This window comes from Panthera leo, chromosome B4 (genome assembly GCF_018350215.1).
Source record: "Panthera leo isolate Ple1 chromosome B4, P.leo_Ple1_pat1.1, whole genome shotgun sequence".
In the NCBI taxonomy this organism is placed as follows: Eukaryota; Metazoa; Chordata; class Mammalia; order Carnivora; family Felidae; genus Panthera; species Panthera leo.
Genome location: NC_056685.1, coordinates 39629012 through 39653322, shown reverse-complemented (window position 1 = coordinate 39653322; position 24311 = coordinate 39629012). Strand labels below are relative to the sequence as shown.

General features: G+C 42.8%; 1 protein-coding gene across 14 annotated transcripts in view; it reads right to left on the bottom strand.

Moving 5' to 3' along the window:
- KCNA5 (potassium voltage-gated channel subfamily A member 5) overlaps positions 1-24311 on the bottom strand; it is a 62598-nt gene that overhangs the window by 26366 nt on the left and 11921 nt on the right. For 7 of the 14 annotated variants that reach the window (XM_042945581.1, XM_042945582.1, XM_042945583.1 and 4 more), the window contains exons 3-4: positions 6823-6943; positions 2350-2449 (exon numbers count right to left, since the gene is read on the bottom strand). In XM_042945581.1, coding sequence (XP_042801515.1) covers positions 2350-2449; positions 6823-6943 — 221 coding nt within the window. Of the gene's footprint in view, positions 1-2349; positions 2450-6822; positions 6944-18013; positions 18384-24311 lie in introns of those variants that run through there. The other 7 variants (XM_042945587.1, XM_042945588.1, XM_042945586.1 and 4 more) reach the window with 3 other exon arrangements.

The following is a 24311-nucleotide window of genomic DNA, read 5'->3' as shown; positions in this document are numbered from 1 at the left end:
AAAATCCATAGATGTCTGAAATAATAATGGAAATGAAAGTCAGAATAATAATACTCTTTTCCTACAATAGCCGTGGGAAAAAGGGCATGAAGACTAGACTCTGAAATGGACCCCAACAGCCAGAGGCTTCCTTAGCAGACACAGAACAGAAGATGCAGCCTTGAAGAGTAGGATTTGAGAAACTTATGTGAATCTGTGATCCCCAAGTAAAAAGAAACTATAAAATCTCTGCCTCATTCGTAAAGGGTGATAACCTCAGTAAAAAAAAAAAAAAAAAAGTGACTATAAAATCTCTCCCTTCCAGCCCAGGGTGCTGGCAAGGAAGCTTGTCTCTACTCGGAGTTGTGAGAAGGAAAAAGCTCCCATGAGAAACCAAAAATCTCAAGGCCGTGTTGAGCATGAGCCTGGTGTCCAAAAATACACTATGCACATGATGGAGGAGAACATCAATATAGAAACTGGTCCTGGGCCATGATACCCAACCTGTGGCCTCTTGTAGAAGCAAAGTCCACACTGATCAACACCCTACAGCCAAATGGCTTCGGATTTCCATTTAAACAATTCTGGTAAAGATGAGCTCACACTAAAATACTTCAAACCACCTTGAGAAATAGTTTAAGTGAAATCAGCTTTACTGAAACATGTTAAATGCTTAACATAAAAATTTAAAAAAATAGACACCATAAAAATACTATCAAAGTTACCTACCTCATCCATACCTGATTTCTCTTGAAGAAGGATGTCCCCAGACATCTCAGGAGAAAAAAGTCAGAAAGCCAGAAGGGACCATACACCCTCTCACCTAGCACCACCCTTTGTCTTACAGATGAGGACACTGAACCTGAGGGAGCAGATCTTGACTGTGTGGGAGTCTGTGTTGGAACTGGAGAGCTCAGGTTTCTAAACCACAGGCTAGCTCTTGAGTTCTCTGCATTGGAGGTGAGGTGGTAGTGAAGGTGGTAAGACAGCAGCAAACCAGGGAATAATAGTGCCCATTCTCATCTCCATAGAAATAACCCCCCAGGAATGGCAGGATCATTTCCATAATGAGATTATAATTAATAATATATTATTAATATATTAATATTAATATATGATGCCAGTGCTGCTGGTCCAGGGACCATATTTTGAGTGGCAAGTCTCAAATAAGGTATTTTTCTATTATTCTGCTTCTTGTTACTTCTACCTACCATAGATATATATGGAAGAGAGGAAGGAGTCTGCACTGTTCTTCTTAAAGGCTCTTTTCCTTCCAGAGAAGCTAACACTCCCCCCACCCCCAACCTCCCTCAGTCACTTATAATGATGGTGAGCAAGTTAGTGAGGCCAGCACTGAGCCCATTGCATCAGTTCTGGAGGCTGAGGTCTTCTGTTGGAGCTGCCTTAATAGTATCATCACCCTTCAGGTTGGGTGATATTGGGGGAAGGCATGAAGGACAGATGGGGAACTGAAATATGAGGTAGTAAGAATGGTTGAGGGGAAAGGAAATGGTCATAGTCCAAGAAGGCTCAGGAATACCTTAGCATGGGACCAGTGCAGAATGTCCTGTACTGGCACCAGCTTTCTTAGAAAAAAAGAAAGAAAGAAAGCTGTTCTAAAATTGGCCTTTCTTCTCTTGGGAAAGTCAGATTCTTTCCCAACAGCCACTAGTCTGAGGAAAATTGGGGGGAGGGGAGGGGAGACAAATCCTTCCTCTCACCATTACCTTCTATGATGGATGACTTTTCCCCTGAGGCTTCACTTAAAGCCAGTATTCTGAGTCTTGGCTCAGGTCCAGGCTGTCTGGGAGCCTGGGCTGCCATGTCTGATAGAGAGGAACAAGCACCTGGGTTGGGTTCCCAGATCCAGCCATGGTTTTCTAATTATAATCATCTCTTGCTCTCAGGTTGTACATACATTTCTTGAAACACTTCATTCGTTCATTAATTTCTTTCATCAACAAATATTTATTGGGTATCTGCAACATGCATAGTGTTGTGCTATACCCCTCTAGGAAGGATCTAAGAGCCTAAAAGCCATATTGATCACTAGACTGTAAGATAGAGGCAAATACTGTCCTGGTATTCAGATCTCTTACAGTGCTCATTCCTCATTATATCTATGTAGGGAGACTCAAGGGAAGTGTCTTTCCTAACCCAGAGAGGGTCATCCTGGTTCACGGGACACTAACAGTCAGCCCCAGAGCCAGGGCTGCCATTCAAGGCTATCCCACCAAAGTATGACATGTCCTATATCGACTAGTGTAGACTCATGCAGGGGTTTCCCTCCACCTTCTCTCAGACCCAAAAAGAGGAAACAGGTTCAGAAGAGAAGTTTGAAAACGAAAATGAGACAAAATATGAACTCACCAGTGAGGGCTTGGGGACCCCAGCAGAACCCCAGAAGCAGATCCCCAGTACTACTGACTCCAGAGTGGTTTTCACGACCTCCTGCCAGGGCGATTGGAAGCTATCATGACAAGGCAGAGAACTGGTGAGATGGCTTTGTATACAGCCCTGAAACCTCAGCTGTTATGACTACCTTTGGCCAGAACAGAACACTACCAAGACTCTCTGTAACAGCGGGAAACATTTTCTCCTGATAGAAGTTTAATCCTGAAGTGGCTGCTGAAATGAGGGCAGAAGTCCCCCTGGGTAAAAGGCGGACGTCAGATCAGCACCTTTTGGGGAGACCCTGCAATGTTGAAGTTACAGTTGGGAAGACCACTACCAGCTGTTCTTTTGACATCTCATCAGACTCAGGTGAAGTCAGAATCATCATGGAGCTTCCAGAAAATGACTTACCCAGGCTTCATCTTCTGAGGTTCTAACTTTATTTATAAATCTGAGTGGGGGCCTTGGTGTTATTGGTGACTCTGATATGCAATCAGAACAAAGAACCATGAATGGACCTCTTCATAGCCAGAATTCTCCTTACTCTGCCTTTTTTAAAGTTTTTGGTCTATTATGGAATCTTCAAGTATTTGAAAAATAATCCATGTACCTACTGCCATAATGTAACAGATTTTGTATACCTTGACATATTTATTCTGGATATTTTTGTTCAGAAATAAAATTAAAAATGAGCATGTAAGCAAAGCAATAGGCTTTGCTATCTGGATACACCATCTTACTCTCTGTCTTCCCTTCCAAGAAATCATTCTCCTAATGTCATATGCACCCTTCCCGTGCATGGATTCTATATTTCTACAAATGGGCATGCTTGTTTAAAAAGTTTGCATGGATGATGTCCTGGTGCATGTATCCTTTTGCCCCTTGTATTTTTCACTCAACATTATGACTTCAAGGTATACCAACACTGATCCACATTGATCTACTTCATTGCCTTACTGCTCTTCAGAATGTGCAATCCCCGGGACCTGGACTGCTGGCTGAGGTCTGGGTGATTTGTTCCATTACTCTGGAATCTTTCTCTCGAGGCTCGGATCAGGATCTTATAGACTTGTGGATTCCAGAGTTCCACTGGAGTTGGCCTACACCCAGGGTTGCTCTTGCCATGGAGTTGACACTATTTGCCCAATGAAGCATGTCAGGAGAGCAGCCCACCTTGCAGCCATCACAGCAGCATGGATCCTCTTACATGGCAGTTAGAAAATTCTAGGCCTGGGCTTTCAGGGGTCCTCTTGTTTCCTTTATATAAACTTGAGAAAGGAAGGACCACCTAGACCGGCAGGAGCAAGGGCACTGCCAGGACATGGCTCTTATTTCATGTTGCTATGGAATTTTCATTTGGCCTTTTCATTTTTCTGAAAAGTAAGGATCAGGTACAGTGAGACTGAGTGCCCTGTTCACTCCAGAAACCTTTCAGAATGGACAAAGACTGATCCAAGGAAATCTCTGAGTTTGTAACTTACCCGCAGACTCACAATATTTTGGGGTTTGATGAGACCCTAAGTTTTCTATTTTGGGTGATTTAACTTTTGAGTTTCCCATTTCTATATCCCATTTCTCCCTTGTAAATTTCTGAATGTCCTAAAACAGGATCCTCACTGCTTCACTCTAATGCCTCAACTTATACTTATTGAATACTTGCTCTTTCTTATGTTTATTGAACACAAAGCACAAAGCTTGCATATGTGTGGGGTGCAGGTGGCTGGAACTGTACACAAATCAAGTCTCTCTCTGGCTCCACCCAGGAGCCCCTGCACTTTCTACCCATGCCTTCCTGATACAATGCAGATTCTAATGCCTAAATAATAGACTCATATAGAGAGCTAAGGGTGGATACACAGAGATTCTGGAGGAACATGATTTAGAGTATCTGGGGAGCTTCTTGGAGAAAATGGTCTTAACCTGGGTACAGACCAACTTAACCCATAGAGTTTAAATCCATTGCAATCCTGAGCAGAATGATTTTTAGTGTTTACTAGGGAGCACTCAGAGGGTGTGGCTATTGCTTGGAACATAGTTAAGAGCACAGTGTCTTCATTAGCACTTTCTGGGAAGCTATCAGTTGCCATTATGCACAGGTAAGAAGAGGAATGAAAAATTAACCAGGCAATGGTGTAGAAGACAGATGTAAAGACCCTCTACTCACCATTTATAATGTAGACAAAGGAAGAGTGTGCTCCATGTAAGAAAGGCAGCCATGACAGAGCCTGAACCTTGTAGGCCAAAGAACTGCCCAGACCACATGACCAACCACATGACCCAGATGAGGGGAGGTAGTCCCGTAGCATACCATAGATGATATCCCTGATCCCTCTGAGTTCAGCTTGTGCCAAGACCGTGGGTGAAACTTGCTCCAGGGTTAGGGGAAGGTATCTTCTGCTTTGCCTAAGGAGAACCCCACAAAACTGAAGGAGATTTGGGAGATCTTTGAAATCTCCATAACAATTATAGTTTACCTGTGCTTCCATCAACATGGACTTCTTAGGTTTACAAAAACCCTAGGATTTAAGCCATACAGTTACTATCACTGTTTTCATAGAAACTGTTCACAGAGATGTTAGTGTCCACAGTCAGTACTCTGACAAGACAGAGATACAATTCCAGTCTTCTGATACAAATCCAGTGGCATTTCCACTGTCTGCCTCACATATATTATGCAATGTACAAACACTGACAGCAATAATGTCAGAGGAATCGTCTCAGGGTTTTACATGCATTTCTCTTTAGCTTATAAAACAGCACTTCCAACAACCATGCCAGAGGATGAGGAAGAAGGCACATTTGAAAGAGAATGCCTCCACACTTAGAGAACAATACCACATTTAGCTGCATTTTTCACAAGCAGCAGAACATCATGTGACAATGAACAATCCAAGTGTGTGAGGAGAGATAGCTGGGTCTGGGGATCTCAGAAGCAAGAAGAATCCAAATTGCCTCTTGTGTGGAATGCCTTAGGCTACCAAATCATTAGAGGTTGACCTGAATCTAAACCAAGTCTCACCCTTCCCTCACCATCTCTGGACCCCTTTGCTTGTCATGCACTCTGATCATCTTTTGTCCCAACTGTTGTTGTTGGCCAAAGTCTTGGCAAGCCCCAAGTCCCCAACCAAAGTTTCCACTCTCTGCATGATGTATCTTTTGGGGCATTTTTGGCTAAATTAAGTCATTTGAATGCTATCTTAAAGTATTTCTCTAAACTGAAAATAATTTTATTTGTACTTTTAAGGTATCCATTTCCTTGACTTCAGGAAAAAGAAAACAGGATCGTTTGCATTTGGGATACTTTGATGTTGTGAAACTGATCCAAAAGCCCTCAAGTACCTTGCAGATTGTAGAATGAAAGCACAAAAGGAGTTCCAGGTCCCCCTGCCCATTTTCCTCCTTCTGCACCTTCTTTGACTCATTGTTCAGGTTTGTAGCACAATGAGCAGCTGAGTGGGCATCCTATCCTTGGATCATCTGTGGCCCCATTTGTCCCTATCCCCACCTGCCTTTATCCCACCTTCAGGAGGTCCAAGTGCATGAGTTCACAAGAGGGGAGCTGAAAACTCAGGAATTATTTAGAGGTGGTCACTGAGGAATTGAACTGAGGTGAAGCAAACTAAACACAGACATGGTTTAGTTGCTCTGATCCCCAGCTCATAGGAAGATAAGCATGCCTGCACCATTCAGATTTTTTTTTTTAACGAGGAGGAGGAAGTATCAGGGAAGGAGGAGGAGAGTGCATGCATTCCTTCCCATCCCCATGAATTGGAGAGGATTCCCTTGACAACATCACATTTCCCATTCCCAGAATGAAATGCTTGGAAATGTTTCATGAGAAATGGGGGCAGTGTGGACAGTAGCACGGTATGAAGTCTGGCTCCAGGGATAGCTGTCTGGGACTGTAAGTCATAGTATCAGGCACTCTGTAGACAAAATCCCGTCCACAGTGCTCCCCCAGGGCAGTCACACTAGGAAATGCTGCCATCTGGTGGGATTTTTGCAGCTTTCCTCCTTTTCCTGGCTTCATGCCAAGGAATGGGGAGCATCTTGAAATGGCCAAAGGGCTGGGCCCTAGAGTTCCAAGGTCTTCTAGACCTCACAAGGGTTGCTGTCATTAACGCCTGTACCTCTTTAGGGCATGAAAATCAAGGACTGTTGCTTCAGGTTCTGTGTTTTACAATCAGGACATTCATGCATTCAAGACTCCTTCATCCCAGACTTTCCCTTATACAATAATGTATCCCACCTTTGTGTCTTCCCCAAGGCTGTGCCTCTGCCTGGATTCTCTCTCTTCTGTGGGCATAGATCCAAGAACTGCTCATCCCTCAGGAGCAGCTCATTGTCTCACTATATCACACCCTTCAGTCTTGGTATCCTTTAGTTTGACTTACCTAGTCTTTACATATCTGATAAGTCATTTTATATTCCCATGTCCTCTCCACTCACCTGGCACATTGCCCAGCATTTAGAACATGCTCAATATATGGCTGTTGATTGATGTCCAGCTTATATCCTTCCAGGTATAATAAGCATATTTCATGAATTGGAAATCTGGTTGCACCCAATCCTTAGAAGCAGAGGAAAAATCAGAGACCTTTTCAATTCCATTTTTACAGATGAGTCTGTAAAGCAGAAGATTCTTACTCTGTGGACCGATGTAAGCTGGCCACTAGGAATGCAGAGTTTTTAGGCATTCATGTCTATGGATCATTCCAGGTTGATGGGGGTGGGGGGAAATGGAGAATATTAAAGTGTGACAGCCATAGGGGACATTCATCTGTGTGGTATCATGGGAAGATTTTGAGTCCTGAATCTGTTTATTGAATACTTATTATTAACACTTCTTATCAATCACAGGAAGTTTGTTTCATCCTTTATAAAATGGAATTAATAACTCAAGATACACTTGACCAGCAAAAATTTCTTGACCCCAACACCTATCTCTGGTCACATAGTAATAATTCAATAAATATTTGTTGAAAGAAAATAAAATACCTAGCCTAATGTGGTGGAGTATAAAATGAGAAAACACAAAAGCAATGAGTAAACTGTGAAAATCCATACAGATTCTCATTGTCAACATTCAGACTAAGGACTGCAGTAGAGATGGGTTGGGGCTCTCAGCATCCACTTCTCCCTGCTTCCTTTCCTCCATAACAAGGGTCCCTGTGTTATTGTTCTTAGTTCTTCTCTGTCTGCCTCTGCTTGTCTCTGTCCGCCTCTCTCTGTCCTCCATCATGGGCCTCTATTTGGATGATAAACCCATGTGAGGCATGGGTACTTCTGACAGCAGAGCCTAAAGTTACCATGAATGACACTCAGAACCTAGTCCTTCTTCTTCAGGCTCAACCCCAGCAAGTTTGTATTCTGGGAAGCCAGTCACAGGGGATCTAGCCCCTCCAACAGCAAAATGCATGATGGCTGCTCCTTGGTTTTTTTTTTCCCTTTTGTAAGTAGGTCACTGCTGCCAGAACCTCTCAAGGCCCTACTGCTGATGCTTCCTTGGGCCAATGCCACATGGCTTTCCAGCACTTTCCCTCTCTGCTCCAGTGAGCAGCCCAGAGGAACTCAGAGCAGGCTGGATTGCAAGACTGCCATTGTGCTAAGAGCACAGGGGCAATGGTAAGACAAGCAATAATACCTGGGAGCTGGCTCCACAGGAGAGAGGTAGACAACCCAGTTCTGGTCCCAGAGAAATCCCCGTTATCATTGAAGTTTACCTCTGGTGTTCAACATCCTTGTCTATAAAATGAAAGGCTTGGATTTAAAGATTTCTAAGCCCTTGGCCAGCCCTATAGTATTAGGAGAGACTTGGAAAGCACAAGCAGGCTCTTTGTCCCCTGATAACCTTCACTTTCCAAGAGGGTGAGTATCTGCTGCCTAAGCTCCTTATATGAAACATGGAGCTCTGTGGATTGGGAACTTATTATGTGTCAGACATCAGAGCAACTGCTTTATATACATTTAATTTAAGCCTTCTAACAAGCATATTAGGTCAATATTATCATCCCCATTTAAATTAAAGGGACTGGTGTTCTGTTCTTGAAAGTGGTTAGCCTTGGGGCCCCTGGGTGGCTTAGTCTGTTAAGAGTCTGATATTTGGTTTCGGCTCAGGTCATGATTTAGCTGCTTCATGGGTTAGAGTTCCGCATCAGGCTCTGCACTGACAGTGTGGAGACTGCTTGGGATTCTCTCTTTCCCTCTCTCTCTGTCTCTTCTCCACTTGCGCTGTCTCTGTCTCTCTCAAAATAAATAAATGAACTTTAAAATATAAATAAATAGGGGCACCTGGGTGGCTCAGTTGGTTAAGCGTCCGACTTTGGCTCAGGTCATGATCTCACGGTTCATGGGTTTGAGCCCCACGTTGGGCTCTGTGCTGACAGCTCAAAGCCTGGAGCCTGCTTCGGATTCTGTGTCTCCTTCTCTCTCTGCCCTTCCCTCACTCACACACTCTCTCTCTCTCAAAAATAAATAAACATTTTAAAAAATTAAATAAATAAATAAAGTGGTTATCCTAGTTAGAAGGAGGGAGAATTATTCTTTTTTTTTCAATATATGAAATTTATTGTCAAATTGGTTTCCATACAACACCCAGTGCTCATCCCAAAAGGTGCCCTCCTCAATACCCATCACCCACCCTCCCCTCCCTCCCACCCCCCATCAACCCTCAGTTCTCAGTTTTTAAGAGTCTCTTAAGCTTTGGCTCTCTCCCACTCTAACCTCTTTTTTTTTCCTTCCCCTCCCCCATGGGTTTCTGTTCAGTTTCTCAGGATCCACATAAGAGTGAAAACATATGGTATCTGTCTTTCTCTGTATGGCTTATTTCACTTAGGAGAATTATTCTTAAATGCAAGACATTCTGACTCTGAAGCCCTGCTGATAGCATGCTGGCATGTTGCCAGGGAGCACCCTATAAAAAGGGAATAGTGCCTGTATTAGTCAGGATTCTCCAGAGAAACAGAACCAATAGCATACCTATGGATATAGACATGAGGAGATTTGTTATAGGAATTGGTTTACACAGTAATGGAAGCTGAGAAGTCCCATGATCTGCCATCTGCAAGCTAGTGGAGCAGAAAAGCTAGGAGTGTAAATCAGTCTGAATCCCAAGAATTGGAAAGGGAGTAGTGAGAGGTGATGGTGTAAGTCCCAATCTGAGTCCAAAAGCCCAGGAACCAGGAGCAATAACATCCTAGGGCAGGTGAGGATAGATGTCTTAGCTCAATCAGAGAGAGTGAATTCACCCTTCCTCCACCTCTGTCTTCTGTTGGGGCCTTCAGTGGATTGGATGATGCTCACCCAAATTGATAAGGATAATCTTCTCTACTCAGTCTGCTGATTCAAATTCTAATATCTTCTAAAGACACTCTCACAGACACACCCAGAAATACTGTTTTATGAGATGTATGGCCATCTCAGTCCAGACAAGTTGACATATGAAATTAATTATCAGAGTACCCTGTAGACACGGTGGCATGTTTAGTTTATCACACATAAATAAACATAATTATGTGAATGTGGTATAACACCCTGCTGAGAAAAGAGAGGTGGGGGAAGGGGGTCTGCAGAAAGCTGACTTGCAGACAGTCACTCAGCTGGTAAAGGAGGGAGCTGCTAGGTAGCTTCCTGGTGGTTTGCGTTCAGGTCAGGCTTCCTGTCACTAGGCTACAGTTGGAAAAGGAGTACTAAGTGTCCTTTGCCCTCTCTGTCCCCAATTTCCCAGTTCACAGCCAGGATAACGTAGGCATAAATAATCTTCATCTTAATGGCGCCTGAGTGGCTCAGTTGGTTAAGCATCCAACTTCGGCTCAGGTCATGATCTCACGGTTTGTGAGTTAGAGTCGTAAGAGTCCTGAGTTTGAGCCCCACGTTGGGTTCTGTGCTGACAGCTCAGAGCCTGGAGCCTGCTCAGATTCTGTTGTCTCCCCTCTCTCTCTCTGCCCTGCTCTCTCTCCCCTCTCTCTCTCTGCCCTCCCCTCTCTCTCTCTGCCCTCCCCTGCTTGCACTCTGTCTCTTTCTCTCTCTCAAAAATAAATAAACATTAAAAAAGAATCTGCATCTTAGGGTACCTGGGTGGCTCAGCTGGTTAAGCATCAACTCTTGATTTTGGCTCAGGTCATGATCTCATGTTTCACGTGTGGAGCCTGCTTGGGATTCTCTCTCTCTCCCTCTCTGTCCTTCCCCCACTTGTGCTCTCTCTCTCTCTCTCAAAACAAATAAATAAACATTAAAAAAAAAAGTCTGCTTCTTAACCATTCCAGAATAAAGATGGTGTGTGTCCAGACAGAAGCCAACTTTTCCCAGCTTCTAGCCCACAGTTATTCCCCTTTACTAGAGTCAGATGGCTTCCCTTGGTTCATGAGACGCTTCCCAATCTACTCCCAACTCCTGTCTCCAACCTATTCATGCTTGAACTTGTATATGAGAGGTGGTCTCTGCTCAGAGTCAAAGAAATTTGAGCCACTTTGGTAGAAATGCAGCTCCATCAGTTAGAGCCAGAGGTCCTTGGGGTAATTCATAAGAGACAAGTGAGCTCTATTTAGGGAAGTGGGGCCTGAATGCCTGCTTCACCACTCTCTACTTGCACCACTGCAAGTTCCTGACTTCTCTCAGTTTCAGCCTCCTGATGTCAGGCCTGGACATAACAATAGTATTCACCTTATGGGGATATTCTGAGGACTGAATGAAATAACATATGTTTATTGTTATCATTAGCTACTTTGTGGAGGTTGTTTACATCCTCCATCTAGGTTGTTTAAATAAAATAAATATATGTGAAATGGAAGGCACATGACAGAAACATAGAATATTCAATAAGTGTTCACTCCTTTCTTGTCCACCCACCACTTGGTTTAGCTGCAGTACAATTCCTAGATGCTAGAGGTAGGGTTATTCCTTTGTATGCCCAGCATCAATCATAGTCCAAGGTACAGAGCAGAAGCTCTATAAATGTTTGATGAAACATAGAAAAGCAAGCAAAAGAAAAGAGAGAAACTTGCAATTTTTAAATGTGTTTATCTGTCTGATAGATCAAAAAGGGGTTGGGCACCTGGATGGCTCAGTCAGTTAAGTGTCTGACTTCGGCTCAAGTCATGATCTCACGGTCCGTGGGTTTGAGCCCTGTGTCAGGCTCTGTGCTGACAGCTCAGAGCCTGAAGCCTGCTTCAGATTCTGTGTCTCCCTCTACCTCTGCCCCTTCCCTGCTCCCACTCTGTCTCTCTGTCTGTCAAAAATGAATAAATGTTAAAAAAATTAAAAATAAATAAAAATAAAAAGGGGTCATTTGCCAAATAATGACACTATCATTACAATCTATTATTAACACTGTATCAAAAGAATAACTATGCATTGTATAAATGCACTACAAGAACAAAAATCCTTTGTTCCAGCTGGTCTAAGGATTTGGATTAGGAGGATCAGATCTCTCATCCCATTGTCTCTGTTATCTGGGTTTCAAATTCAGCCCCTGGCCTCTTGCCATAAGTCTTTCTATCTCCTATAGGAAGGAGGAGGCCTCCCTCTCCACAAAACCCAACTCAGCCACTGCAGTCCCTGTGCTCCTGAGACAAGACCAGAGGAAGGGAGAAGGGTGGCCAGAAAAATCACACTGCAGGTCAGGGCTCAGAAGACACAGCCTCTGCCTTGTCTCCTCACACTTGCCACAATCAGCTGGAGGGGCCCGAGGCCAACCACCAAAACAGCCCCTTCTTGGGAACTGTCACTCCACACTTTCTTCATTTGAATCTCTTTCCTTTCAGTGCTTCTCCCCAGAGGCACATAAATTCAAAGATATAATTATAAAAGCAGTAACAAAGATTAGAAAAATACTTGAGAATTTATAAAGACTTTCATGGAGATGCCTTGATTTGGCCCACACCACATCTCTCTAAGTTAGGTACAGCAGGGTTATAAGAAGTCTCCCTCAACTTCACTTTGGGGTCAGCAACATGAAGCTTAAGAGATTGAACAGTGTGTTTAAGTGACAGAGATGGGACCTGAGCCCAGACTTTTATCCTCTAAATTTAAAGTCACATGATTTCCATAGTAGCAATGAGGATTCATCCAATTTCCATAGTTTCTTCCTCTCAAAGACCTCAGAAATTTCTATTTATACACACACACACACACACACACACACACACACACCCCATCTCTGGTTGTTGAAGGCCATATCTCCACATTTAATAAACAAAGGAAACTAAGGTAAGAAATAGAATTTGACAAACTCATGCAGACACCTCATTAAAAATATCTTGTTGACATTTGCTTTGCCCACCTTCCAACCACCATGGTATCTCTCTTTAACTGGAGTTTTATGGGACAATTACCAGTGCATTGTTCCCATTTTCTCACCCACAATCTTTGAGTTTTGAGTACCTAAAATCCAGCTTCAAGGGGTGATTTGTTGCCCAAACCTCCAGGGAAGTGCAGGGGTGGAAAGGTTTTTCTTGACCCTGTTAGGGTCCCTGACTGGGTTGGAAAATTAAACTTACAAAGAAAGATTAACAGGAGAAAATCATATAAGTTTAATTGAATTTCTCCCAAGAGAATGAAGACCTAAAGAAATAATCATACTAGGAAGCTTTTAGACAAAGAAACAATAGATTTGTGAAGAATTGCAAGACAGAGGGGTTTGGGCTGGGGTAGTAAATGTGAAGAAGTAGCAGTCAAGACAAGGATTGGTTTAATAAGGTTTGTTTATATGGATTTCTTGGCCCCAAATTCCATCTCCATGATAAGAATGTCTTCCATCTTCCTGGTACAGGGAGGGGACCTTTCACATAAGCAATTTATGAACGGTTTTAGGGAAGAAGGGTGTGGTGGGGGAGGTTAGAGGAAACCCCCTGCCTCTGCTATTTTCTCAGGCTCTTTCAGTTTAAGACATTCAATATGCCAAGGTCCCACATTTTGGGGTAGCATGTCCTAACCCCATCACAAGCAAATCGAGAACTACACATTTGAAAGACTCAACACTCCCAGCCACTATTCAAATAGGCACTTGTCAAAATGCAATCAAATAACGATGAAATAGCTTGAAGAAGCATATAAGGATGAACTTTATATAACCCACCAGCGATTTTCTCTATATTAAAAACCTCTCTCAGTGTCTCAGCTATTATAATTCCTCCTCCTACTATCACTGCTGCTACCATCTACAGAATGGCAGGAACGCTACTGTTACTACACATTTTACTCATATCTCATGGATCCTCACAAGAACCTCATCAGTTAGGGACTTTTATCACCATTTACAGATAAGGAAATAGAAGCTTATTGAGGTTAAACAGCCTGCTCAGGCTCACACACCTCGTAAGTGGCAGTGGGCAGCATTCAAAGTCAGATCCATGCGAATCGAGGTATTGAACTCCTACGTGACTCTGAGGAATGTTTTCTGGGGCTGTAATTTCAACTGGATTATGCCAAAATTTAGCAATATTTTCAATAATGATTTGTGATCCACTTGTGTGCACTGCACCTTTTCTGGGTAACATAAAACAAATAAAGGTATTTGTGCCCTGAAACTGAGCCCAAGAAGCTTGTGAATTTTTGGAGGTAAAAATGTTGAGAAAGAAGACAAATCACTAATACTGTGGAGCCAGATGGCCCAGGTTAAGCCCTGATTCATCCATTTATTTGCTACATGGCATCTACTCTTTCACCTTGGTTTGCTCATCTATTAAATGGGACTAATAATATCTACCCTTTGAGGTTGCTGTGAGGACAAGATAAATTGTTTGTTAAGCACCTGGCATAGTATGTGGCCAAAGTAAACAATAATTCTTATCAGAAATTTTACAGAGAGCCTTGAAGCTGAAAATATTGTGATGGACTGAGTGAAAATGGTCCTTGCTTTCACTGAGTTCACTGTTTAGCATGAGATAAATAGTTACTTATATTATAGTAGATAACCAAGTAACACAACAGCATTGGAATACATAATTAGAGGACAGAAGGCTGGTCTTCACCTAATAACTGCAACAAACAGTTCCCTCATGTAAGTTCAATAGGCCAACCAGAGTCCTAGCAAATGAATTTATGAATAGTTTAGAAAAACAAGCACAACATTAGGAGTTAGACTAAAAGCCTGGGTATCTTGGTCTTACTGAGCAGACATTCCTTTATTTGATAAAATGAGTAATGCAGATGAATTCTGTTAGATGAGCCAGTTGTATCAGTAAAAATAACATCAGAGCTGGTACCACAAAAAAACATGTGGTTCTGGCAAAGGACTGCAGAGTGCCAGAGGACTGCCTCACTGCAGAGGCAAGTGAAATAGACATAAACAGGAGAGCTGGATTCAGGACCCAGATCAATGCCGAAATGGCTGTGTGATTAGGAAAAAGACCCCTAGACCCTCTGGGTCTGTTCCCTATCTGTGAAACTGGCAGAGCCATGAGCTCTCATCCACCTCTGTCACTCTATGGTTCAATAAATACAAATAGAAAGATAATTAAATAAGGTTAGTTTTCACAGCAATAAAACTATCTCCAGTGAACAACTTTGACCTCTAGTAATATTAGAGACTTGACCATACCTTGACATCATTTCAGAAGGTGGATTTTCTCCACGTTGCACATCAAGAGGGGATTCCTGCTTTACTCCATAGTGGTAGTTAAAATTCTGACAATGTTGGCTTTAAATTACCGACTAGGGCGGTGATTAGTGTTCCCAAGTATTTTTGGCTGTCTTCCTTCTGGACAGAATTGTTGGTGGGTTGCTGTCATCATGTGACTAGTTCTGGCCAATGAGTGGGGATGAGAGAAGCATGTAACACTTCCAGGTAAGAGCATTTAACTGGATAAAAGACTTTTCAGAGCTCACCATCCTCCAGCATGGTAATTCAGAGTGTTCAGGATGGGGGCTGTGTGTCGCCCTTGGTTCCTGAGTGACTAGAATGAACAAAGCCCCATGCTATCCCATGATAGATATGTAAAAATAGGCAAATAAAAACATGTTTTATGCCTTTGAGATTTAGGGGTTATTTTGTTACTGCAGCATAATCTAACCTATTCTTATTGGCACATTACTTCATATTAATGGTTTGCTGACTTAACAGCTTCATGAAATATACACTAGAATTATGTACTAAAATCTAACTTCCTTCCACCTGATTTGACACCACTACATTGCCACTATGGCTACTGCAAGGGCCATTTGTGTGGAATACAACATAATGAGCAGTTCCAGACTTGTAACAGTATAGGGCAAATAAAGTCATCCCACTTACTGTTTTTATTTCATTGATTTTCAGGTTAATGGAAACTTGAGAAATGGGACTTGAAAACTATACAGCTTAAGAGACTGCATGAGGATGCCAGTTAACAAGTGGCCTGGGTGGCTCAGTCAGTTGAGCATCCGACTCTTGATTTTGGCTCAGGTCATGATCCCAGGGTTGTGAGATGAAGGCCCACACTGGGTTCATGCAGAGCACAAAGCTTGCTTGAAATTCTCTCTCTGCCCCTCCCCTGCTCATATTCTCTCTCTCTCTCTCTCACTGCTTCTCTCTCTCTCTCTCTCTCTCTCTCTCAGAATAAATAAATAAACCTTAAAAAAATTAGGTGGAAACACTGGGATTTTAACTCTTGTCTCCTGACTCCATGTGTGGGACTAACTCAACTGTACCACATTTCCTTTGGCATCTTTACTCTGAATGGAAGTCTCTTTTTGTTTCTTTCTATTTGTTCTAATCAGGTTCCTCTTAAGTGGGGGAATACTATACTAATCAGCTCCTTGTCATTATTAGTTTTTTGCAGTCTGGTTGTTCAAACAAAAATGCAGCTGGCAGAAACCTTCCACCATGTGCTCTTGGGGCAGTGGAGTCACTCTAGAAGTCTAGAAGATGCCAACCACTAGGACTGATAGACTGGAGGCCAGCCCTCTGGTCAGCCCTGAACTCCTATACTCTGCCTTGGTTGTCAGTCTTGGCCCTGATCTTGGAGAAGCTGACAGCCTCTGCAACTCGTAATATGGCAAAGTACCTGGCCTATGAAGTGTGGGGACAGGGAGAGCAGCAGGAAAGTGTCCCCACAGCATTACCAGCTACTCTCCCAGAGAGTCTGAGAGCTAGTCTCGTCCTCTCACACTGCCATCTCACTTTCCTTTCCTTCTGTGTTTTTCCTTTCGGTAAAGTTTTGGTTTGAGTTGATCAGCCTCCTTTTCTTAATTGGTTTCATATGAATGAAATTGCCCTGTTTTCTGCATCACTGATACCAATGCTGTCAGTTGGGCTGAGGCACAAGGACTCAAAATCTAAGCAGAAAAGCCCTACCATCCAGGGTCTTCAGAGTTGACTCACAAAGAATCCCTCTCTGTCCTCTCCCCAGTTAACACACTACACGCAGATAGTACAACGCTTCAGAAATCACCCATATGGTCCCTGAGTCTCCAGAGCTCTCCTGTGAATGCATGTGGTGACACCCACACCAATATTTGGAGGTTAAATGACATCAGAGTGCCTCCCTCTGATGTCCTCACTTCACCACAGAAGGCACACCAGGCAAACATAGCAGGGCATGGCCACGTCTCCAGGATCTGCCAGTGGGACCTCAGCTCCCACAGAGTGTCCATCCTCTTCTCCCCTGAGGTCTGCATACCTGATACCCATTTCTCTCTCAGCAGAATGGATGTGGATTATTCTTTTCAAGAACTTTCTTTCCACTATGGAGGGTCTGATGCTGAGTTCTCATACTGGGAAGGAGTAAGCTTTCAGGCTGACAGCTAGGAAGACCCGGCTGGTTCACCCTTTCAAGGGCTCACCTCAGGACTAGAAAAAGTAGCAGGTAAGAAAGGGAAGAAGATAAAGCATAACATTCTCCTGTTTCTTCTCCTCTCCTTCCAAACCAAGACTCCCGAAGCTGGGGTTAGGACACAAGGTAAACTTAGCAGTTGTGGGCACACTGCTAAGGCTTGCAGGGCCTAGTTATACAGGGTCTTGTAGTTTTCAGACTTCCATTTCATGCATACCTGACCAGGAAAATCATCGTACTGTGCGTTTTCATGGAATCGTGGACATCTCCTTCAGTACGTTTTGCTTTTTCACGGAAGCAATTTCACATAGATTTGTAGGATTATTTGATCAGTGTCTTTCTCCCTCATTAGACTCAGCTACTTAAAGTCAGAGACCATACAATTTTCCCTAGCCTAGAAAAGAGTAGGCACTTGATAAATATTTGTTGAATGGATGAATTAATCTTCGGTGCTGACATTGCAAGAGAGAATAAGCTTAAGCTACAGCAACAAGGATTAGCTCAGCACTACTCTGGAGCCCACTGCCTGGTTTTAAATCCTGGCTCTGCAACTTACTTCCTGGGAGACCCTAGGCAAATATCACTGTGCTGTCTCATTTTATAGTTCTCAAGGGTGGAAATACACTGTACTACTGCTCCATATGTTTGTTCTGAGGATTATATGAGATGATATATGTAACACATTTCAGACAGTCTCAATATAAATACTCAGTAACTATTAGCTAACCACAGCTTGCTCACAGACGGAGGGTAGCTGAGGGAAAAGTTTTGTCTTTGCAAGATACAGGAGGAGAAGTATAATACCTTCTACTTATCCAAGGAGGTGGTTTTCATAGTTAAGTAAAAAAGATTGTTTAACTATAATTTCTTAACAAAGACATTGACCATACCTAGAAATAGTGTCTCCATAAGAACATGATCCTGGTTACTATAAACAATGACATTGTTGAAGGAGCCAGGATGGAAACCATGGAAATCTTTGGCAACCGACAACTAATCATAAGTATCTAAGACCAAAAAGGACTAAGTAGGCATCCCAATAAAAGCCTATTTAAATAATTTCAAAAAACCCTCCAGATGTGATATATAGCAGCCTGATATACATCACAGAGCTCTTCCAAAGAAAGAGAGTCCAGGTGAAGTACAAGGGTTAGAAGAATGCAGAGTTTGGAACCAGAATGCCTAGGCTTGCATCCCAGGTAACCCATTACTTGCCATGTATCTTGGTTACTTCATCTCTCTCAGTTTCAGCTTCCTCATCTGTAAAATGGGAATGTTAATAGGACACCAGTTTTCCAAAGTTATTCCTAGGATTGAATGTATAATATCACACAGTAAATACTGCATTAAATATTAGGTCTAATTAAAATAATTTTTACAAACCATAATTGTGTAACACAAAACCTATTCATAGCTAATGGACAAATGATAGTCCTTTTGTAAATCATAGAAAATAGATAGTAGTTTGGATCTACAGTTAAAGACATAGATGGGCCAAACTCAGAAGACCAGTTACAAGGGGGTTCAGGAAAGAGGTTTGAAGAAGGAATGGGATACAGAATGACTAAATGCCACCACAGGGTCTCTTGTGCGGAGCTGATGTTTAGCAGTCAGGTTGACCAGATGACTCCCTCTTGATGTCATTCCACTTCCTTCTTTGTGTTTCCAGAGTATTCTGCCTGCCCAGCTTCCCTTAGCTCCATGTGCTACACATACCCTTTCTATAAACTACTTTTCTGCTTAAATCAGACAAGATGCAATTCCTACTATTTACAATGCAAAGTTCCAGCTAATAATGCAAACTCCCCAAACCTACTAAGTCAGACTCTGGATTTTTAGAAGCACCTCAGGTAATTCTTACACCTACTGAAATTTGAGGGCCTCTGCTATTTTGGACTCTGAGACACATTCCAGAAACTCTCTGACTCTCTGGTTGTCTGGGTGTATGAACTCCTGGGCCCACTCCATGTTGTCAGATCTACTAGGCACAGTTTTCAGAGGCTGAAGCCATCTTTATGGTGTGGAGAGAACAGGAGAGCAGAGACCCGAACCTTCCTCTTTTCTCTTCCGCTCACACCTGCACATCACACTCACATCTGCCGTAGGTGTGGCACCTGAGCCTGGGGTGCTTGTAGCAGTCCATAACAAGGGAACTGACACTTTTCTTGGTAAAAGTAACTCTATGTTTTCCAGGAGCCCTGATCACATTGCTGGGGGAGAAAATCATGATACTCTGTTTTTCATGGACAACTTTTCAACAACTTTCCAGCAAGTCAATTATGATGTTATGGACTATGTAATATTAGTCTCTCATTTAAAACAAGATGCACCCTCTTCCCATCCTTCTCCAAATGGGACAAGGGAAATAAATTATGTTATAAATGCCCAAGTTATTTCTCTAATGACCAATAGTATTTTTAACAAGACAGTAAAAAATGTGTATCCCCTCATAATGGCAATGTATTGGCAGGCTTCCCTCAGGCTAAGGAGATCTGCTGAGCTCAGCAGAGTGGGCATAGTGGTGGCCCCCTGGCCTGAGGGAGTCAGACCCAGCCCTGGCAGAAGCTAGGCAGAGCATGTAGGAAGGGCAGAACTGTGTTGGTTATTTTGGGAGGACATGGGCAGCTCTGTTGAAATGGAGATAAGCAGAGAGGACGGAAATGGTTCTCAGACTGAACAGCCAGTAGGGACCTGGGAACAGTCTCACACCTCTGCCATGGCTGAATCTCACTGCTGGCTTCCCTGCCCTAGATCTCCTACATGCCATCTGCATCTGTCTTCTTAAAATACCTCTTGCATCAGGTTAATTCTTCCTCTTCAAAACCTCCACAGTGGCCCTCACCTGCAGTATAGAATGAGTCCCAAACTACCTAGTTAGTTGTTCAAAACCCACCACAGCCTGTCTCAACTTGTTTTCCCAAATTTGGCTCCTGCATTTCCCATGAACCTTCTCAAATACTCATACACCTTCCACTCAAGCAAAACGAACTCTTACTCTCTTCCCAGTGCATTTCCCACATAGTTACCTCCAAGCTTTTGCTGTCATGATTTCCCATTCTGCTCCTGAGCTCTATTCTTCCCTGACCTGGCCTTTCCTTTCCAACTTTTCAAATCCTTTGCTTGCCTGAAGGTGGATCTTCATTGCTCTATGTCTACCATCACCAACATGGACCTTTGCTCCTTCATTGTCAGTCCTTAACAGCTGTCTGGGTGGAAACAGACACACAGTCTGGAGGCAGAGAGCATGGGTTCAAATCCAGCTGTGCCACTTATTAGCTGTGTGATTTCTCTAAATTTTGTTGGCTCTACAACCTGGGAAGCTTTTCCTATGATTGGGGATAATGCACATAAAATGTCTCCCATGAAGCATGGTACACAGTAGGTGCACAGGAAGTAGTAGCTAGCAGTAAGAGTAGCACTTACTACCTTGGGTTCTTAAATCTTATCTGTGTAAGGGTTAACAACCCAATATGACTCTTGGTGTCTTCACTATACTACCCCCAACCATGGTAGCTCACTTCCCAGTTCTTAGAATGGACTCAGAAAATATTTTCTGGGGTCTCTGGGTGTTTTTGCTATGATTTCACTGGTTTTTCCTAATCAAAAAGAAGGTGATGAGGCCTGAGACCAGCTTTGCTCAGCTGATAAGCCAGCTTCACAGAGCCTAGAGACAAATTCATACAGCAGTCTTAGAATGAAGTCAGTGCATGCTTCTGAGAAGGGAAGCCCTTGAGAGTTATAGTCTTGATCTGAAAGCCAGAGCTTTCTCTGAAGAGCTGCCTGAGAACACCAGCAGCTTGCTAAGGAAACCACTTGGTTGTCAAAACACATCCCAGTTTCTCCTGTCAGAGGTGTCAGCCAGCATCTTAGCAAATGGCAGAGCAAGCTCTTGGGAGTTCAATGCTGATAAATGATTTGTAAATGTCACGTAGACCCTAGAGGTGGATGCCAGTGTAGATGGAAGTCACTTCTATTACAAAGCAATGGAAAATTGTGAAACTTCCAGCTTCCTTGTATAAGCTCATGTACCATATTTTTAAATTTATGAGCAATAAAAATTACTATACATCCACTTGTCCATACCACACCCCAATAATAAGACTTCCCCTTACACGAGAAATAATTCCCAATGCTTTTTTAGTCTTCAAGACCAATAATCTTATTGCACCCTTTACCTCGTCCAGGTATGCTTCCTCTCTGGTTGCTATTGATTCGACCAATCAACCAACAAGTATTTATTATGTTCCACCATGTGCCCAGAACTCTGTCAGGGCTGAGGAAGACAACAGAAGAAAACATGGCCTCTGTCCTCAAGGAACTTTTTTAAAATCCAGTTTTCCTGTCAAAACTGCATTGCCCAAGACCTTCTGCTGGCTTTCATTCAGTAGTCAGTCAGCCAGGAAATATTTATTAAACACCGCTGTGTGCCTGGGATACAGAAGGTGAATGAGCCAGACAAGGTCCTGGTTCTCACAGAGCTTACATTCCAGTAGGAGAAAGAGGCAATGAGCAAGTCGACAGGTATTATAAATTCAGAAAATAGCAAATGCTACAAATAAATTAGGTAAAAGACAGGTAGCTGGGACTGGAGGGGCTGGAGGCCAGAGAAAGCCTTCCTGAAGAAGTGGCATGACTAATCTGTCAAAAGAACTAAGAAAAGAAAAGATGCTTAGAAACCGCTTCCAGAAGGGGGCTGCCTATAAACCCTGGAGAAATACAAAAAGGATGTGAAAATTAACTCTATGTCTCTTGGTCAAGGGCTCTACTTTATTCTCAGCACTAAGCACAGTCCCTGATACATAGAAGATGCTGAATGATAGTGATGCATAATATTATTCACAATTTACTACATGACAGGCAATGGAGTGAGTACCTGCCATGCGCTGTTCATTCATTTCTCAGTCACCATATGAGGAAGGCACTGCTATCCCTACATGACAGACACAAAGAGGTTTTCATAGAAAATAAGCTAGAGCGACAATGCAAACCCCAGCAGTCTATTTCCAGACCAGTTGGTCTTTTACACTATAATGCATGTAGGCATGAGTGAATGAATGAATGATCATCCACATGATCTTCAGTCTCATTAATGTCTAGGATGGATACAGAGGGGGAGGTTACATACTTCAGGCTTTGCATTGTTGGAATCCATACATTAAATTGCACCTGCAACAAAGCTACATCCAAATGTTCACACTGTTTCCAGTATCCAACCAAATAGCCACTTGTCTGAGACAAAAGGCTGAGAGAGGTTTCGTTTCTGAGTTTGGACAAATCAAACATTGAAAGAAATGTGTTTATTTCATCCTGTGTAGCTCATCAGTTCACATGAAGTTTTTGTGAACTGGTAGATCAAAATTTTTTCTTTATCACTATAAACTATAATATTGAAAAATAACGTTTAGTGCCCTGTGATGGTCAAGTAAGAGCCCAGTTCCTCAGACCTGTGATGGATACAAAACTGAGATAAGGTGAGAGTCATTTAGGGGATTTTTTAGGACTTCATATGCGCTGCACCAGGACAGCCTTATTCCCACTCTGCAGCACGGGCAGTCCACCCATGGCCTCTGCTCAAAGGGAGGCTTCCTCCTGGATCCCCTGACATTTCCCTGACCAGCATACATCCCTGCCATCCTTCACATCCATCCCAAACACCTGATTCCTATATCTGTTTTTGTTTGGGCTGCTTTGTAGATCATAGGCAAATAATTTCCCCTTATTCATCTTTTTACATCTTAGAGATCTAGCCAGGCACAGGAGATTTTAATGCTTAATTAATTGCTGAAATGAATTTGATGTAGCTCCCCCTTGGATGGGCAGAGCTTATTCTAAGCTCCCTCCTGGAATTTTACATGATAATAACAACAAAAGCTGACCCGTGCTGAGGGCTTACTGCCTAACAAACATCTATGTTGTTTATGGCATTTGTCTATGACAACTCTGGAAAAAGGCCATATTATTATTCCTAATTTATAATTGGAAAAAACAACAAGCCCTTTAGAAAAGTATCACTTACATTTGGTAACATTGCCTGATAAATGACAAAACTAGGATTCCAACTCAGGTCTTCCTACCTCCAAACCTCTCACTTAACCAAATGCTTGACTAACTTGGTGCCTTCTCATCCACTAGCCCTGAGGTTCCTCTTTATGCCTTTCTGACCCCCTTTCACTGGAGGCCCCTACATCCTAGCCCTCTGTCTTCAACCTCCTGGGGCACAACTCTCCCCAGCTATTCTCTAAAGGCCTTAAATATTCTCTATTCCCACAATTCTTTAACCCATTCTGCTACCCAGCATTCCACTGCCAATTTCTGCCTTCCCCCACTCCCTTTCTTAGACTGTAAGATTATAGTTACATTGCATTTGACTTAACTAGTTCATGCTAAGTGTGAGTGACTGCCAGCCACTTAAAGTTCAGTGGGAATTTTCCATTTGATAAGAGGATATCTATCAACTCAAAGAACTCAGTCTGAATGTGTTTCCAAAGATGGATTTCAAAATGTTTTGAGCAATGGCAGTATTTTCTAGTTACCCACATAGCCTTCTCCAGGATGCCCCTTTGAACACTTATTTATTTGTGTGTCAAAAGGTCTGTACATATACATTTGCTTAAAAAAAATCTCTAATGATTTCATGGTCAGACTTTATTCACATATTCTTTATCAAACAATTCAATTGTGTCATCAATGTATACTTTTCATCATGATCCTATCATTGTTCCTTTTTCCAGGTTAGTCTCTAAGATATGGTGTTCACACAATAAATCCCCTCTGCTGCCACAGCATGAGAGTGGTTTACACCCAACATCAGAAAGGAGTAATCAGTAATTCACAGCAGAGATGTAATCCTCAGCTTTGCCCTCTTGGAGTTTTCCCAGAAAAGACCTAAGAAACCATGCCTTGCTGGGGATGGCATCAGAGCAACCCCTTCAAAGCTGCAGAACAAAGGCCTCTGTGTGGCTCTGGGAAATTCCATTTTCCATTCAGATTCAGGTCTGGTTTGGTGGCCTCCAGCTGTCAACATCTGGAATCCATTTCCCACTTGGAAAAGCCACCCAGACAGAACTGCTTATCCCCATAATTGGGTCCAGTGATGTGGCCAAGTGAGCCATGGGGATCTCCTCTGGGCTGGGAGGGGATTGGGTCAGTGCCAGATTTTCCAATTAGAAGAGTTAACCTGAGCTGAGG